Source organism: Hemitrygon akajei, chromosome 6, assembly GCF_048418815.1.
Source record: "Hemitrygon akajei chromosome 6, sHemAka1.3, whole genome shotgun sequence".
In the NCBI taxonomy this organism is placed as follows: domain Eukaryota; kingdom Metazoa; phylum Chordata; class Chondrichthyes; order Myliobatiformes; family Dasyatidae; genus Hemitrygon; species Hemitrygon akajei.
In genome coordinates, this window is record NC_133129.1 from 35817844 (window position 1) to 35837868 (window position 20025).

Here is a 20025-nt window from a genome sequence, read left to right on the forward strand (position 1 = left end):
TCCTGCAACATCTGATGAAGCATTGGCGTAGTATAATCATACTATCGATTAACAACCAAAAAGGAACAACCAAAATAAATTGAGGTATTTTCCAAGGTGTCTCTCTAAGTCCACTATGGTTCTGTCTTGCTTTAAACCTGCTCTCTAATTTACTGAATGCAGAACATTAAACATAAAGAAAGGTGCAATAGAGCTAACAGAATATAAAACAGAGCAGCAGGATACGATACAACCGATGGATGAATATGAAGCATTAAAGTATCTGGGATATCAACAAGGAAAGAAAATAGATCTTAGTATGACAAAGGAAAAACTTTTGACAGAATTTACTTCAAAGCTTAAAAACTTACAAAGAAAAATAACTGAAATGACAAATTTCAGAAAACATTATGTTATTTCGACCACGCTTAGATTAACTCTACCTAGGACAGAAGGGGGAAGAGGAACAAGAAACATTAAAAATCTACACAACAGTCAGATAAAATTTCTGAGGTTATACTTTCATCATGAAGACAGGAATCAGCACTCCACGCAAGTATGTGCAATTCTGATAAGTATACATCACTAAACTTAAATGAGAGCACAACCCAGAAAAATGAAGACAATGTCATTATTGAAGAAAAATTTAACCAATGGAAGAGCATGACCTTCCATGGAAGACATCCCCATGATCTAGCAGACAAGGAAGCATCGAATGCTTGGCTCAGAGTTGGAGACCTCTTCCCAGACACAGAAGGGTTCCCTGTGGCAGTAAAAGAGCTGGTGGTTAACACAAAAATACATAATAAAAGACTGTAGCGATGTGCTACACACAGCGCTGAAATAACGACACGCAGTCGGTAAGTCGTTTCGAGACTAGTTTATTCAAACTTCGTGGTGCTGGCATTTAATCCCTAGCGCCCGCCCTCTCCAGGCGGAAATGACATCGGAGGTACATTACTAAAGTCTCCCCCCGCACGCTGGCTATTTGTGAGCCGGTTCACCTGCGCAGAAAGTGGGTCGCCACATAAACCCCCCCCAGAACCGGCGATACACCCCCCAACGTCCACAGTCTGGATCAGCCTCTGTTTGGGAGGTCTGCCTCTGCGCTGTGGTGCCTGAACCTCGACCGGCTGCGCCAAGTCCACATGGGCTGGTTTGAGTCGGTCCACCGTGAAAACCACCTCTTCCCCCCAATGTCCAGAATGTACGTGGACCCATTGTTGTGATCACCTTGAACGGCCCCTCGTACAGCTGCTGTAGCGGTGTCCGATGTCCGCCCCTTCGCACAAACACAAACTTACAGTTCTGCAGATCTTTGGGTACATGGGTCGGGGTCCGTCCGTGCTGTGAAGTTGGTACGGGGGCCAGGTTGCCGAGCCTTTCGCATAGCCTGTCCAGGACTGCTGCGGGTTCTTCCTCTTGCCCCGTTGGGGCTGGTATGAACTCTCCCGGGACGGCCAGGGGCGCGCCGTACACCAACTCGGCCGACGAGGGGTGTAGATCCTCTTTGGGCGCTGTACGAATTCCAAGCAGGACCCAGGGAAGCTCATCCACCCAGTTAGGTCCTCTCAGGCGGGCCATGAGAGCCGACTTCAAGTGATGGTGGAAGCGTTCCACCAGTCCGTTCGACTGTGGGTGGTAGGCAGTAGTGTGGTGCAGCTGCGTTCCCAACAGGCTGGCCACAGCCGACCACAGGCTGGAGGTGAACTGGGCACCTCTGTCGGAGGTAATGTGGGCCGGTACCCCCGAAGCATGCTACCCAGGTTGCAGGAATCGGCAGATGTGTCGGTGAGCGGGACCGCCTCTGGCCACCTCGTGAACCGGTCTACCATCGTTAGGAAGTACCGTGCTCCTCGGGACACTGGTAGGGGGCCCATGACATCCACATGAATGTGATCGAACCTCCGGTGGGTGGATTCGAACTGCTGCGGCGGGGCTTTAGTGTGCCGCTGACCTTGGCTGTTTGGCACTGCGTGCACGTTCTGGCCTATTCACTGACCTGCTTGCGAAGTCCGTGCCACGCAAACTTGCTGGAGACCAGCCAGACGGTTGTCCTGATAGATGGGTGCACCAAACTGTGTATGGAGTAGAAAACCCGCCGCCTCCAGGCTGCCGGGACGATGGGGCGAGGTTGGCCGGTAGCCACGTCGCACAGGAGGGTCCTCTCACCTGGACCTACGAAAAAGTCCTGCAGCTGCAAACCCGAGACTGCAGTCCTGTAGCTGGGCATCTCGTCGTCAGCCTGCTGCGCCTCCGCCAGTGCTACATAGTCCACCCCCAGGGACAGGGCCTGGACAGCTGGTCTGGAGAGTGCGTCCGCCACGATGTTGTCCTCTCCCGAGACATGCTGGATGTCCGTCGTGTACTCCGAGATGTAGGACAGATGTCGCTGCTGGCGAGCCGACCAGGGATCGGACACCTTCGTGAATGCGAAGGTCAACGGTTTGTGGTCCGTGAGCGCAGTGAATGGCCTGCCTTCTAAGAAGTACCTGAAATGCCGGATCGCCAGGTATAGCGCCAACAGCTCCCGGTCGAAAGCACTGTACCTGAGTTCGGGTGGTCGTAGGTGCTTGCTGAAGAATGCCAGGGGTTGCCTGCACCCCTCGATGAGCTGCTCCAGCACCCCACTGACTGCTGTGTCGGATGCATCCACCGTGAGTGCGGTCGGAACGTCCGTTCTGGGGTGCACCAGCATCGCGGCATCTGCCAAGGCTTCCTTGGCTTTAACGAAAGCGGCCCCGGCCTCCTCGTCCCAAGTAATGTCCTTGCCTTTACCCGACATCAGGGTGTACAAAGGGCTCATGATACGGGCTGCTGAGGGGAAGAAACGGTGGTAGAAGTTCACCATACCAACGAACTCCTGCAGGCCTTTGACCGTGTTGGGCCAGGCAAAGTGGCGGATCACGTCTACCTTGGCGGGCAGAGGTGTTGCCCCGTCTTTGGTAATCCTGTGGCCCAGGAAGTTGATGGTATCGAGACTGAACTGGCACTTGGCCGGGTTGATCGTGAGGCCGTATTCACTCAGTCGGGCGTAGAGTTGACGGAGGTGGGACGATGCTCCTGACGACTGCTGCTGGCTATGAGGATGTCGTCCAAATGGATGAAAGCGAAGTCCAGGTCGCGTCCCACCATGTCCATTAACCGCTGAAACGTCTGTGTGGCATTCTTTAGGCTGAATGGCATGCGGAAGAACTCGAAAAGGCCGAAAGGGGTGATGAGTGCCATTTTGGGGACGTCGTCCGGATGCATCGGGATTTGATGGTATCCGTGGATGAGGTCTACCTTGGAGAAGATCCATGCGTCGTGCAGGTTTGCTGCCAGGTCCTGAATGTGCGGCACAGGGTAGCGGTCCGGTGTCGTAGCCTCGTTCAGCCTGCGATAGTCGCCGCATGGTCTCCAGCCCCCTGTTGCTTTGGGCACCATGTGCAGGGGGGAGGCCCATGGGCTATCAGACCGCCATATGATCCCCAATTCCTCCATCCACTTGAATTCCTCCTTCGCCAGGCGGAGCTTTTCCGGGGGGAGCCTTCGTGCGCGGGCGTGGAGGGGTGGTCCCTGGGTTGGAATGTGGTGCTGTACCCCGTGTCTAGGCATGGCCCGTGAACTGCGGTGCCAGAATCAATGGGAAGTCTGCCAGGATTCTGGTGAATTTGTTGTCCGACAGCGTGATGGAGTCCAGGTGTGGGGCCGGCAACTTGGCTTCACCCAGGGAGAACGTCTGGAAAGTCTCGGCATGTACCAGTCTTTTCCCTTGCAAGTCGACCAGCAGGCTGTGAGCTCGCAAGAAGTCCACCCCCAGGAGTGGTTGGGCCACCGTGGCCAGTGAAGTCCCACGTGAACCGGCTGGCGCCGAACTGCAGCTGCACTATGCGGGTGCTGTAGGTCCGTATCGTGCTGCCGTTTGCGGCCCTCAGGGTGGGTCCTGGCTTCCTGTTGCGGGTGTCGTACCCCGTCAGGGGCAAGACGCTGATCTTCGCTCCGGTGTCGACCAAGAAGCGGCGTCCCGACTGTTTGTCCCAGACGTACAAGAGGCTGTCCTGGTGGCCAGCCGCCATAGTCATTAGCGGTAGCTGGCCCTGGCCCTTGCAGGGCGGGCGACAACGGCGGGCTTTTGTGCCCCACCACTGGTGGTAGAAACACCACTGTTCGCTGTCCTCCTCACTCCTGCCTCTGTGTTGTGTGTGCCCCCCTGCCGGGCCTGGTCTGGTAATCTGACCAACGGACGCCACGCTCTCCCTCTTGGCTTTCCACAGCACGTCTGCCCGGGCTGCCACCTTCCGGGGGTCGCTGAAATCTGCGTTGGCCAGCAGCAGATGTATGTCCTCGGGCAGTTGCTCCAGGAACGCTTGCTCGAACATGTGGCAGAGCTTGTGTCCATCAGCCAGGGACAGCATCTCATTCATCAATGCTGACGGCAGTCTGTCTCCCAAGCCATCCAGGTGAAGCAGGCGGGCACCCCGCTCACGCCGTGAGAGGCCAAAGGTCCCAATGAGCAGCGCTTTGAATGCTTCATATTTGCCTTCTTCCGGGGGCGAATGTATGAAATCCGCAACCTGGGCGGCCGTCTGCTGGTCAAGGGCACTCACCACATGGTAGTAATGCGTGGAATCAGAGGATATCTGCCAAATCTGGAACTGGGCTTTTGCTTGGCTAAACTACACGCGTGGTCGCAGCGTCCAGAAAGTCGGCAGTTTTAGCGAAACTGCGTGAACAGATGAAGAGTCGGCCATCTTTGGTCCAAATCCCGTTTGGACCGTCGGAGTCACCAATGTAGCGATGTGCTACACACAGCGCTGAAATAACGACACGCAGTCGGTAAGTCGTTTCAAGACTAGTTTATTCAAACTTCGCAGTGCTGGCATTTAAATCCCTAGCGCCCACCCTCTCTGGGCAGAAATGACATCGGAGGTACATTACTAAAGCCTCCCCCCACACGCTGGCTATTTGTGAGCCGGTTCGCCTGCGCAGAAAGTGGGTCGCCACAAGACCTAAGTACAGAAAATGCCAAGGAACCTGAAACAATCCAACACATTGCAGGATCCTGCAGCAGTTTATCTCAATCTGATTATGTACACTGGCACAATTAAATGTCAAATGTCATTCACCAAAATCTTGCAATTTAGAATTCAAACACATAGAAGACCATACTTTACTATAAATACAAATCTGATTCAGTTGTAGAGACAGAGTCCTACAAATTTTATTACAACTGATCCATTATTACTGATAGAACAATCCATAATACTGTCCAGATACAATATTAAAGGATAAACAAGCAAGAACTATTTAATAAAATGTAGCCATTCCAAGCACACATAACATACAGAAAACACCCAAATTATGCTGAATTAAAAGAGGAGATTGAAAGACTATCAAACATGAACAGGACGTACATTGCCCCAGTAGTAATATCTACAATTGGTATCATCCCAAAGTCACTACACAATAACATGATACAATTAATCCCACACAGCAATATCTATGTAAATCTTCTGAAATCCACGATACTAAACACGACTAGAAGAGTCCAAAAGTTCCTAGCAATTGAGAAATGTGTGTTCTTGGCTATGCCCATTTTACCAACTTGAGTTGAGAAAATAATATTTCATAAATAAATAAACAATAAATACCAAGAGCACGAGATGAAGAGTCCTTGAAAATGAGAACACAGGTTGCAGGAATAGTTCAGTAAATGAATTTGAATAAGTTATCCCCTCTGGTTGAAGAAACAGTAGAGAGATCAAATGGAAGATTATATGGTTCATCATGGACTGAACGGACACCAATCATAGCATTCAAAACTATTAGAGGGGGTTCGCTGATGATCATTTTAGTTGTCTGCTTCTCACATGACAATTCAGTCAAGCCCAAGACACTACGACTGTTAGACTGGGCCCTACCTAACAGCTTTATCCAAGCAAATTACTTCTTTTGCTCACTTTGCTAGTGTGAAGTGAATGAAGGAAATCAGAGTAGTCCTGGGCTTACCATGGAAGGCTGGTGTCACATGGTAAAGGCCCACAGATCGGAGGCAGTGGTCAGGTATCCATAGAGATTTGAGGGAGAAACTGACAGCTCGTGGAAGTGAGATCCACAATTTTTTGAAGGATGGTGAGGGTATGGGAGAGGATAGTTGTGGTTGCTTTAGGCTTATAGTTGCTGGTTGATGGTAGGCCAGGGGTTTGATGTTTAAGGCCTACCATTGTTGATCATAGGTTTGGATCAGTGGTTATCAGACCAATATTCATTGGTTGGTGATCACATTATTGAGTTACCCAGAGACTCATGAGTCGAGAAATCTGTGCTCAGTGTTGGGAAGTCAGGTCTTGAGACTGAGACCTGGAAGGCTGAAAATGGCGACTGAGTGATCAGTCCCTGTAGTTGGTAGAAAAGCTGGTTGATAAATGTGGACTGGAAGGGGATTAGTACTTAGAGTGAGCTGTGGTACTGGGGTGAGGATGCTGAAGAAGAGAGTTATTTTCCTGAATTGGATTTCCATCACTGGGTTGCTAGCTTTTCACAATATCTCCGTCAAATCAAACAGCTGCAGAGGAAACATTGCTGCTGAGATATTGAAACGGTCCATCAGGATAAGAGAAACAAGTTAACAGTTCATTCAAAGACCCTTCTTCGTCAACCTGCATTCCACCATTGTCTGTTTTTTTGGCAGATTTCAAATATTTGGAGATTGTTTGATTTTCTTTATTATAACATAATCAGATAGAGAGTGCTTTGGAACCACATGGACTAATTTCTCCTGGAAATGCTCCAAATCTACATTGCATGGTGAATGACACCATTATAACCCTGCTCAGTATCACAAAGGCGTCATCCGTGTAGGCAAATTCATGACCAGATGATCAGCATTTCAGAGTAATGCACTTCACCCAGCATAATAGGATAAAAAAACATATTTTATGGTTAGTACTTAATAGAAACACTTATTTCTAAATACGTGTGGTGCCATTGCCTCAAAACAGGGATTAGTTATTCTGGTACTATGACTGACCATATTATATAAATATATCAGAGATCCTCCTTTGAGATTCGGGTATTATTTTAAAATGTAAGATGCTTTTAATTTTTGTTATGTTGTGTTTCTATTCAAAACAATACCTTTTAATATTATTTACATAGTGGAGCAGATTAGATAAAAGGAATATTTGATATAAAATATGCATGATCAGTTTTACAAGCATCCACTCAACAGTATTGTTTATATGATGCAAGTTTTGAAAATTCACTTGTCTTTTATGCTTTCTTTTAGCTTCTGAATACCTCAAATAATCAAAAATATCCATATAGTTTCTTGGATTTGGTTAAAACATCAAATATACGGAATGTCACAATTCTTTCTTTCCTTGTGTGGTGAGTAGAGACTCTCTCAGCAAAGAGCTCTCACCATAATGATTAATGGTCAGAATTATATTTATAGTTGTGGTAGTTAATAAAATATATGTTCAGCTATTTTAGGACTTCATCCTTAAAGTCACTTTGGACTTTGGGTATTGACACTGCATTAATGACAAATGTTACCGAGGAGTCACTTACCTTGAAAATGGAGAAGCTTTTAACACTAAGTTAGTTGATTCATTAGAAACCTTGTGGAAGCATTTCAAGTTGACCACTTATGCAAGAATGTGTAGGGGTTGCCTTGATTTCTCAGCTACTTGCAGTGAAAGTGAAAAGAAAAGGATTTGTTTGAAAGAGACAAAGGAGTTCTCCTTTCTCAGAAAGTGAAGCAGGCACTGCTTTATTGAAGCAATAAATAGATGCACTTTTCAAAGTAAAACAACAACACTTGTAACTGAAAGCCATTACAAACATGCAGGATTGCAGCAGAATGATTTGGAAAAGGAATCATGAATATGGAAGCCTGCAAAAGCACTGCAGGCAATAAGTGACTGCAAATATTTTGAGATGTACAGAGTAATAAAACTACATGTCTTTCAACAACTGCAAAGAAAACCTTTGACAGAATACTCCTTTCTCCATGTTTGAAGAACAAACTGTTCTGGGTGTCTCTGACTCTGGTAAAGTATGTTTATAATTCTACTCAGTCACAAATTTAATGTGAAGTAGAGTATTAATATTGTTAGAACAACACACACAAAATGCTGATGGAACACAGCAGGCCAGGCAGCATCTATAGGGAGAAGCGCTGTCGACGTTTCGGGCCGAGACCCTTCGTCAGGACTAACTTCTGACGAAGGGTCTCGGCCCGAAACGTCGACAGCGCTTCTCCCTATAGATGCTGCCTGGCCTGCTGTGTTCCACCAGCATTTTGTGTGTGTTGTTTGAATTTTCAGCATCTGCAGATTTCCTCGTGTTTACGTATTAATATTGTGGTGCTTTCACCAAATGTTCATTGATTTTCTAACAAGAAATATTGCAATCTTAGCATGTTAACACAAAAACAAAAGAGAATATTGTTTATACATTGAGCGTTACGTGCAAGCAGGACTGAAAGCCATTCTAAAGTAAAGGCAGACAAAATTAAGCATTCAGGGGAAACTCCAAAAGAGATCTTGCACCCAAGCTATAATTATGGGATCTTTTGCAAATCTGTTACTGACACTACAGAGAATGTGCAGTGTCTGTCAAGAGAAAAGCAAAACCAGATTATGATCAGATAGTTCAGGAGCAGTGCACAGCTCTTCTTTAGCTCAGTCACTGTGTACCAGAAGAATGCATACAGGAGATGTATCAGTTCATGTCTGAAATCAATGATATTACCCAGGCATGACCTATTTAAATCTTGAATCATGTAATAATATTGCATATCATTGCACAACTTTGGTTAGACACGTGTATTATCATGCACATAATTGAAGAATATCGGCATTTTTTATGTAGTGCATCTGGGATGGTGCATATTCCGAAGTGTGTCACATGAATTTGGCAGTTAATTCAGAATTGGATACTTTGAAAGATTGTAAAATTCTATTACTTTGAAATCAATCACCCATGAAAGAAAAAAGCTTATGGGCTACACCATATATGTCAAACTCAAGGCCCGCGAGCCAAATCCGGCCTGCGGTGGAATTATCTTTGGCCCGCAAGATAATATCTAATTACTATTAAAGCTGGCCCCAGTAATCGAAGCGCCTATGGCGTATGATATGGCTAATGCTGAGTTTATTCAGGTACCAGGTTTTCAGGGTTTTTAGTGTTTATTCGGCAGTCTTGCTCGGCAGTCTTCTTCATAAGTAATGGAATTTGTAAAGTGAAACACTTTGTAGTTATAGCAGAGACTGAGACACATGAGAGCAGGCTGAAAAAACGGAGGCAACGAAAGCTGCGTTCGCACGCGTCCGACTGATCCGGCCCGCATGAAGCTGCATTTTGCTCAATCCGGCCCGTGACCTAAAATGAGTTTGACACCCCTGGGCTACACTGTGAGACTTGAGGAAAATATGTTGAGGAAGCAGGATTCTTGGAATTGTTTACTGCTGACCAAAGTTTGAATACATTCTTTGAAATGAAGAATATGTATATGGCACTGATCTCAATTCTTGCTAATACTTAATATTTCATTTATCTTCAGGAGTCAAACATCAAATGTGCTTGATAGGCTTTGAAAAATTCCCATGATCTTTTTTCCTAAATCTCTTTATGAGATTTTCCTTAATCTCATCAACCCTTATGAATTAAATGGTCTGCACTGTGTGATAACCAGAGCTGAACGGCTAATGATAATTTGCTCCTTGGGAATCTGTGGACTCGACAGGGGCTCAGTATCAGTTTGCTGAGACCATTGCAATTCATGAGTACCCCTCTTCAGGATCCTTCTCCTTGGAAACAGTAACTTCAGTTCCCTCCCTCAAAGAGTTTTTTTCCACTACTTGGCCATTGGGCTTGAGCTCTCACACAGATAATGAAGTCACCATTTTCTCTCTGTGACAAGTCCTTGGTGAGGATAGTTGGGACTTGTGTTGGAGTATCTGAGGCTAGGTTTGAGACATGGAGTAAAACTAAATTGAGAACTGAGTACAAAACAAAATGTTAGCCAATATCTCTGGTTCTGCTTATGAGACAGCACTGAAGCTCCATTCAGGTGCTCTTTAAATACTCAATTCTTGGCACCCAAAACATGATTGCCAATTAGTTGTACGGTTCTGAGTCTTTAAAGTGGCCACACCATCTAGCCGGCTTTAGAGTTAGAGCATCTAAACTCCGGAAACTGGTGCAGTTTAGTACGTCTCGTAACGTCTCGTAACAAATCCTGAGTTTGGATTCATTTTGACAACACCTTATATACCGGCTGGGTAACCTCCAACCTGATGGCATGAACATTGACTTCTCTAACTTCTGTTAGTGCCCCTCCTCCCCTTCTTACCCCATCCCTGACATATTTAGTTGTTTGCCTGTTCTCCATCTCCCTCTGGTGCTCCCCCCCCCCTTTCTTTCTCCTGAGGCCTCCCGTCCCAAGATTCTTTCCCTTCTCCAGCTCTGTATCACTGTCGCCAATCACCTTTCCAGCTCTTAGCTTCATCCCACCCCCTCCGGTCTTCTCCTATCACTTCGCATTCCCCCCCCCCCCCCACTACTTTCAAATCTCTTACTATCTTTCCTTTCAGTTAGTCCTGATGAAGGGTCTCGGCCCAATACATCAACAGTACTTCTCCTTATAGATGCTGCCTGGCCTGTTGAGTTCCACCAGCATTTTGTGTGTGTTGTGTGGCCCTGACAGTGGGTCCCATTCCCGCAAAGAACTGAAATCAGAGTGTAACTCCAGGTCAGGGTCTTCAAAAGAACCTTGAAAAGGAAAAAAAGAAATATCAAAGATAGGAATAGAGCTGTTTCCAAAGAGGCAAGCAAGAGTCGCTGTTAATCACCATCATGACTTTGTTCCGCCCTCCGTCTATGGGGTTTGTGGTCTGATGTTCTTATTGGTGTTTTTCTGTGTGAGCTATCTGTTAGATTCTTTGTGTGCAAGAAAGGGCATGGAGGCTTGATGCTACTTTCACTGTTTTTGCATGGGTGGGGCTTCGGGGGTTTGGGGTTTGCAAGTTTTGTTCTTTATCGTGCGGTGGGGGGGGGGGGGGGGGGGGGGGGGGGAGGTGTCATGCCTTTTCTTTCAACCTCCACGGGATTTCGGTATTTCATGGCGATCTGAAACAGCCGGGTCTCTGAGTTGTATTCTGTGTTCATACTTCGATAATAAAAATGAATCTTTGAAACTTTGAAACTTTAATTATCAAGAACCTGAGATGAAGAGTCCTTGAAAGTGAGTCCATAGGTTATGGGAACATTTCAATGATAGCACAAGTGAATTTGAGTGATGTTCTCCCTTTGGTTCAAAAGCCTGATGTTTGAGGGGTAGTAACTGTTGCAGTCTGATGGTGGAAGGGTAATAGCTGCTTGCATCCAGGATAAAGCAACCTATTCATCACCCTTGGCATCAATTCCTGCCTTTACCAGCCCACCGAGGTACCAAAGTTTAACTTCTACAAAATGTAATGCAGTGACTTGCCTAGGTAACATGCACAAAATGCTGGAGGAACTCAGCAGGTCAGGCAGCATCTCTGGAGGGAAATAAGCAGTTCGTCTTTTGGGCTGAGTCCGTTCATCAGGACCATGGACGAAAGGGATGGATAGGGGTACCAGATGGAGGTGATGAGTAGACAAGGAAAAAAGAGGGGGCGAGAGAGGAGCCAGAATGGGGAATGAAAAAGAGAGAAGGAAATTATTGGAAATTAGAGAAATTGATGTTCATGCTGTCAGGTTGGAGAGTTGCCCATCACCTGCCTCTGATGCCCCTCCTCCTTCCCTTTCTCCTGTGGTTCACTCACCTCTCCTATCAGATTCCTTTTTCTTAAACCTTTTCCACCATTTGGCCCACTGCTCCACCATTCAATCATGGCTGATCCTTTTTTCCCCTCCTCAGCCCCACTCCCCAGCTTTCTTCAATCTTTGATGACATGGCCAATCAAGAATCTATCAAGCTCCGCCTTAAATACACCCAACGTCTTGGCCTCCACAGCTGCCTGTGGAAACAAATTCCACAAATTCACAACCCTCTGGATAAAAAAAATTCTCCACATCTCTGTGTTAAAAGGGTGCTCCTCAATCATGAGGTTGTGTCCTCATGTCCTAGACTAACCCACCATAAGAAACAACCTTTCCACATCTACTTTGGAATACCCCCCCCATCCTTCTAAATTCCAGCGATTACAGGCCCAGGGCCATCAAACATTCCTCATATGATAACCCTTTTATTCTTGGAATCATCCTTCTGAACCACCTCTGAACCATCTCTAACGCTAATACATAATTTCTTAGATAGGGTTTCCAAAATTGTTCATAATGCTCAAGGTGAGGCCTGTCCAGTGCCTTATAAAACTCAGCATCACATCCTTGCTCTTATAATCTAGATCTCTTGAAATGAATGCTAGCATTACATTTGCCTTCCTCGCCACTGACTCAACCTGCAAGTTAACATTTCGGGATTTCTGCCTAAGGACTCACAAATCCCCTTGCATCTCAAATTTTTGGAATTTTCTCCCCATTTAGAAAATAGTCTGCACCTTTATTTCTTCTACCAAATTTTCCAACATTATATTTCAGTTGCCACTTTCTGATCTATTCTCCTCTGCAGCCTTCCTGTTTCCTACCTTCTACCTACAGCTCCACCAATCTTTGTATCATCTTAAACTTTGCAACATATCCATCTATTCCATCATCTAAATCATGCATAAAAAGAAGCAGTCCCAACACCGACCCCTGTAGAACACCACTAGTCACTGGCAGCCAACCAGACATGCACCCTTTATTCCCAGTTACTGCTTCCTACCAATCACCCATTGTTCTAACCATGTTGGTAACTTTTCTGTAATACCATGGACTCTTGATTTGGTAAACTACCTCATGTGTGGCACCTTGTCAAAGGCCTTCTGAAAGTCCAAATATACAACATCCAGTGCATCCCTATATCTATCCTACTTGTAATCTCCTCAAAGAATTTCAACAGTTTTGTCAGGGAGGATTTTCCCTTAAAGAATCCGTGCTGACTTTGTTCTATCTTCTCTTGTGTCAACAAGTACTCCATAACCTCGTCCTTAACTATTGACTCCAACATCTTCACAAACACTAATGGCAGGAAAACTTGTGTATAATTTCTTTTCTGCTGCCTCTCTCCTTTCTTAAAGAGTGGAGTGACATTTGCAATTTTTTTAGTCCTTTGGAACCATGGCAGAGTCCAATGATTATTGAAAGATCATTACTAATGCCTCCACAATCTCTACCACTATCTCTTTCAGAACCCTAGAGTGTAATTCATCTGGTCCAGGTGACTTACGTACCTTTAGGTCTTCTGGGTTTTTTGAGCACCTTCTCTCTATTAATAACTGCACTCACTTATCTTCCCTCACACCCTTCAACACCTAGCACACTGCTACTATCTTCCACAGTGAAGACTGATGCAAAATACTTATTTCATCTGCCATCTCCTTGTCCCTGTTATTTCTTCTCCGCCCTCACTTTCTAGTGGTCCTTCATCTCTCTTTTATATACTTGAAATGCTTTTTCAGTCTACCTTGATATTGTTTGGTAGCTTGCTTTCATATTTCATCTTTTTCCTCCTAATGATTCTTTTAGTTGCTTTCTGTTGGTTTTTAAAAGCTTCCCAATCCTCTGTCTTCCCGCTAATTTTTGCTTTGTTGTATGCCCTCCCTTTTGCTTTTAGCTTTGACGTCTCTTGTCAGCCTCAGTTGTACTATTTTGCTATTTGAATATTTCTTTGTTTTTGGAATACATCTATCCTGCACCTTCGTCATTTTTCGTCTCCCATTCATTACATAACACCCAATCCAGTATAGCTGATCTGCTAGTAGGCTCAACAACAAACTGCTCTGAAAAGCCATCTCATAGGCATTCAACAAATTCAGTCTCTTGGGATCCATTACCAACCCGAATTTTCCAATCTACCTTCATGTTAAAATCTCTCACGACTATAATAACATTGCCCCTTTGACATGCCTTTTCTATTTCTCATTGTAACCTGTAATCCACATTTCAGCTACTGTTGGGAGGCCTGTATATAACTGCCATCAGTGTCCTTTTACCCTTGCAGTTCTGAACTCAACCCAGAAGGATTGAACAGCTTCCAATCCTATGTCACATCTTTCTAATGATTTGATGCCATTCTTTACCAGCAGAGCCATGTCGCCTCCTCTGCCAACCTTCCAGTCTCTCTGATACGATGTGTAACCTTGGACATTCAGCTCCCAGCTACCACCGCCCTTCAGCCACGATTCAGTGATGGCCATAACATCAGACCTGACAATCTGAAATAGTGCAACAAGATCATTCACCTTATTTCTTATACTCCATGCATTGAGATATAACACTGAGTACTTTATTTGTTACCCTTTTTGATTCTGCATCCCAAGTGCACTAATACTTACCCTGCTGGCTGCACTTTCATCCTGTCATCTACCTGTCCTTCCTGACAGTCTGACTGCACGTTACCTTTAGCAAGAGAAAATCTGCAGATGCTGGAAATCCAAACAACACACACAAAATGCTGAAGGAACTCAGCAAGCCAGACAGTATCTATGGAAAAGAGTACAGTGGACGTTTTGGGCCCAGATCCTTCAGCAAGGCTCCCATCTCCCTGCTAAATTAGTCCTGATGAAGGGTGTTGCACACTATCTATGTTTTTTTTTAACCATCCGTTCTGTCTTGAGTCCCTTCTCTCCAGTTCCCATCCCCCTGCCATATTAGTTTAAACCCTCCCCAACAGCTCTAACAAACCCACCTGCGAGAATATTGGTCCCCCTTGAGTTTGGGTACAGCCTATCCCTTTTGTACAGGTTATATCTGCCCTAGAAGAAATCCTAATGATCCTAGAATCTGAAGTCCTGCCCTTTGCACCGGCTTCTCAGCCCTGCAGTTATCTGCCAGGTCATCCTGTTTCTACCCTCCCTGGGACATGGCTTAGGTAGCAATCCAGAAATTACTACCCTGGAGGTCCTGCTTCTCAGCTTTCTATCTAGCTCTCTAAGTTCTCTCTTCAGAACCTCATTGCTTTTCCTTCCTATGTCATTGGTGCCAATATGTACCAAGCCATCTGGCTGTTCTCCCTCCCTCTCCAAAATGCTGTGGACCTTGTTACGAACCCTGTAACTGGGTCACTTACCAGCAAAGATAGAGAGGTCAGTTGAAGTCTGATGGTACTATTTTTAACAGTATTTATTAGTAAAAATACACAAAAATAATATCAATGCAAACATATAGATAATATGCGTCATCAATACTAAATCTAAAAGTGCGGGTATAATAATAATCAATAAGAAATAGCTCTATCGTTGTCTAGGGGATAATGTATTGTCCGATGGAAATATAAAAGTCACTCAGTTCATTCAGGCTGCAGCCTTTGTTGGAGAGAGAGAGATTTTTAGAAACTTGCCGGCTTTCCTTTTTATGATTTCGATCCGTCGGAGTCTCGTTGGTGTGGCCGTTCACTTGTGGCCTCTCCTTTAGCTAAGCCATTCTTCCATGATGAGTCCACCACCCTGGCAAGGGAGGACGCACACAGGCCCTCACCGGCGTTCGCTATAAAATGCTGTCGCTGGCTTTCCAGCGTTTCTCCTGGTGCGTCTAAAGGGGTTGTTCCCCAGACCCTCTTTTATCCTTACTCACGGGGTCTCAGATGTCAATCAGGTTGGGATGATGCAACCCCTCAACCAGCCCACTCTGGTCGTCCCCTGAGGGCTTCAATGAATAGTACAGTACTCAATACACAATTCCGTCTCCAAGAGACAATGGCCGTTATCAGTGGCTTTGTTTCGCTGAGGCCAGGACACATTCTAAAACCTTGTGGATACTGCGTGTCTCTCTCTCTTTTCCTGGGTCCCAGACCCGAATTAATAGCGATCTTGCGATTCTCAAAAAGGAGGGGGCGACTTTGTACCCTTCGGCCCCTCAGAGTTGTGGCACATTCGTAACACCCCCTTCCTTCAAAGATTTTTACCATCGGTAAAAATGAATTAATACAGAGCCTGACAGGATTTTAGAATCTAACACAATACAAAAGAGTTTTTTTTTCACTACAGAGTAATACAGTTATACATTCAATTCAGCATCTAAACAGTTAGCGATTACATTGTCACTTCCTTTAATATCTTAACATCTTGTACCTTAATAAATTCTTGTAGCATCAGACTCCAATTTAATAACCACCTATTTTTATTCCTTTCCTTCAGCAAACAAAAACTAAAGAGTTGTGATCTTAGCTTACGTGTATACTACAAAAGTTCATGCAAATACTAATCTTTATGTTACTTTCAAACTTAACAGTCAATCTTCCATGGGGGTTGTCTTTATTATTCACATGCTTTGTCGAAATCCCTTAAAACCGGATCCTGTTGTTTAAAATGGCATCCCGTCACCCCTCGCCCCTTTTCCAGTTAACTCCCACGTGGTTAGCTTGTATACCAGTGTGGAATAGGCCTTTGCATGCTCCTTTCATAGGAGTTATTTTCCCCACAATGTGTTCTAAACTTAGACTATTTTCCGAATTTCCACACAATTCTTTAATTTTAAGCAAGTTGTTAGCATGAGTTTTCAGTTTAAACTCTTGGTCCAAACAGCACTTCAAATTCTGCCTCTTCACAGCACACTCTTGAATAACAATAGCGTGTGGGGCACCTTTACATTCCAAATCAACCTGTAATTGATTCACAGGCACCGCGTTACCAAGCCATTGTCTCTGTAGCCTGGTTACTGCTTCTGACACCAATCCGGACTTTAAATTTTCTTCATTCAATTTAGGAACTACACTTTTCCCTTTTCCTTCAATAATAATATTCACCTCACCACCTTTTATCTCCTCACTAACTTTTAACACACCTTCGAACACAAACAACTGGGAATTCTCACTTCCCACTATTACCAAGGTTAACCCTTTCTTCACTGAACCAAGTCCATCTGACCCACAAGGACTGCATTCCTTTTCAACTGAATCAAATATCTCAGACTTTTTCTGAGCTCCATTACTAGGTTCAGTACCACGTGCATCCACATCTTGAACACACTCAGACGGGACATCTGCCTCTTCCAGGCTTTCAATACCTGTACCCTTTTCAAATTCTAAATTCCCCTGATCCTCCCAGTTACTCTCTGGGCAACTCCCTTCCGGAGTAAACTCAACCCCGCGGGCTGAAACAACCTCATGTGCCAACCCAGCAGACTTCTTCAAGGTAAGGGCACCCTTTTCATCTAGGACTGCCCTCATTTCATTATCGGGAACACCTTTAGAATTTTCAACTTCTTCAAACAGTTCTGCCAAACCAGACAGATCATCCATATCCAACCCTGGACCTTTTAACAGCCTTATCTGTTTCTCATCTTTACTTCGTGCCTCTATAAATTTCCTCCTGGCTAAGGGAAGGTCTACCTCCTCTCCTTTACTCTCTTTTACTTTCCTATTCTCCGTTTTACCACCCTCTAACTCCCCTTGGTACAGGGTCGGTAAAAATGTCTCGGCCAAATCGATACTGGCCGGATTTAAACTGGTCTCTTTCTCAGCTGCCTTTCTCGACATGCTGCTAGTGGTCACGCATGCGGGATAGATCTTGGAATCTAGGGGCGGGTCCGCAACACCTACATGCTGGCTCGGCAGCTCCATAGCCGACCAAACGTCACCACCAGCTAAATCATTACCCAGACGGATGTCTACGTCAGTTCTCGAAGATTCTGATCACACCCCTATTTCAACTGGTCCAGATACCAGCTCACAATTTATAATGATCCTATGCAAGGGCACCGCTTCTGTCCCTTTTCCTATGCCTCTCAAAGCCACCTCTCCAGTCTTGTGACCAAAATCCAGTACCTTACTGCTAATCAATGACAGCTCCGCTCCCGTGTCTCTCCAGATCCGCACTGGAACTGGTGTGTCTCCCTCTCTCACAGACCCAGTTCCTTCTGAAATATATTTCTCAGACCCTTCTCGTACTCTGTCTACCTGGGGCTCTCTCGTCGATCTACTGATCACCACAACACATCCTGTAGGGATTGCTGCTTTTCATTTTCCTGTCTCCTTCCTCGGAGCAAGGCACTTAGATGCAATATGACCCACCTTTCCACAATTAAAACAGGTCAAGCCAGGACCTCTCCTGCGGTCTTGCCTCTCCTCCTCAATTTTACCACTAGCTCCCGGCGGGATCTCTGCCTCAGCTGGCGGGCTTTCTCTACCGTTCCCACGGTCTCTCTGGTAACTTTTATTCGAGGAAAACTTTGTCTTGTGGGTTAGGGCATATTCATCTGTGAACCTAGCAAATTCGGAGATGGACTTATTCGGCTTCTCATTCAAATACATCCGGATATCATCTGAAACACAACCTTTAAATTCCTCAATCAGAATTAACTCCCTGAGACGCCAACAATCTTCTTCCACTATTTCTGCTGCACACCAGCGATCCAAGAGCACACCCTTCTCATAGGCAAACTCGGTATACGTCTGATTCCACACTTTCTTTAAATTTCTGAACTTTTGTCTATAGGCCTCAGGTACCAATTCGTAGGTCCAAAGAATGGCCTCCTTTACTTTCTCATAATTCTCCGACTCTTCCTCCTCCATGGACAACGCCGCATATGCCCGTTGTGCCTTCCCTTTTAACACACTTTGTAACAACGCCACCCACTGATCTCTGGGCCACTTCTGACTCACTGCCACCTTTTCAAAATGCAAGAAATAACTATCAACATCCATCTCCTCGAACGGAGGTACTAATCTAAACTCCCGACTAACATTAAACCGCTCCTCTCGGTCTGACCCTTGAGCTCTTCGCTCTTGCCTTAACTTCTCCATGTCCAAGTCATGTTGCCTCTGTTTCTCTTTCTCCTCATACTCTCTCTCCTTCTCGGCTCTCTCCTTCTCTTTCTCGGCCCTTTCCTTCTCTTTTTCAGCTGCTTCCAGCTGTTTTAACTGAATTTCATGCTCCCTCTGCTTCTCAGCTCTATCCTGCTCTTTTTCAGCTCTTTCCTTCTCCCTTTTCACCTCTAACTCCTTTAGCTGGAGCTCATACTCCCTTTGCTTGTTGGCTCTTTCTTTTTCCTTTTCAGCTGCTTCCAGCTGCTTTAACTTAATTTCATGTTCCAACCTTAATTTCTCCAATTCTAACTGAGCCGTCCCACTAGCTGGTGCCTTTTCAGGGATATTTTCCAATACCTCAGCAGAAAACACTTTCTTCACAATATAATACTGAGTTATGGCCCTCCGCACCTCCCACTTTTTCATCGACAACCTCACCTCTGCGAGATTTAGTCCTTTCGCAATATTTATCAAGTCCGACTTTGTGGCAGCCTCTAGCGCCTCCAGAGTCGGGTTTTCTATAAATTCATCCACGTCCATCTTTGCTGGTTTCCCGTCTGGTTACCCGCGCAACCAGATCCAAGTTTGGTCTTAAAAGCCCGATTCACTGGCCCTCCAATTTGGTATCAAATCTCGATACGAGGCCCCCACTTTGTTACGAACCCTGTAACTGGGTCACTTACCAGCAAAGATAGAGGGGTCCGTTGAAGTCTGATGGTACTATTTTTAACAGTATTTATCAGTAAAAATACACAAAAATAATATCAATGCAAACATATAGATAATATACGTCGTCAATACTAAATCTAAAAGTGCGGGTATAATAATAATCAATAAGAAATAGCTCTATCGTTTCTAGGGGATAATGTATTGTCTGATGGAAATATAAAAGTCACTCAGTTCATTCAGGCTGCAGCCTTTGTTGGAGAGAGAGAGATTTTTAGAAACTTGCCGGCTTTCCTTTTTATGATTTCGATCCGTCAGGAGTCTCGTTGGTGTGGCCGTTCACTTGTGGCCTCTCCTTTAGCTAAGCCATTCTTCCATGATGAGTCCACCACCCTGGCAAGGGAGGACGCACACGGGCCCTCACCGGCATTCGCTATAAAATGCTGTCGCTGGCTTTCCAGCGTTTCTCCTGGTGCATCTAAAGGGGTTGTTCCCCAGACCCTCTTTTATCCTTATTCACGGGGTCTCAGATGTCAATCAGGTTGGGATGATGCAACCCC

General features: G+C 45.4%; 1 protein-coding gene across 3 annotated transcripts in view; it reads left to right on the forward strand.

The window, feature by feature from the left end:
* The window catches only part of LOC140728951 (solute carrier family 22 member 4-like), a 147681-nt gene that overhangs the window by 80347 nt on the left and 47309 nt on the right, over positions 1-20025 (forward strand). For all 3 annotated transcript variants that reach the window (XM_073048084.1, XM_073048083.1, XM_073048085.1), the window contains one exon: positions 7250-7350. In XM_073048084.1, the coding sequence (XP_072904185.1) occupies positions 7250-7350 (101 nt within the window). The remainder of the gene's footprint in view (positions 1-7249; positions 7351-20025) is intronic.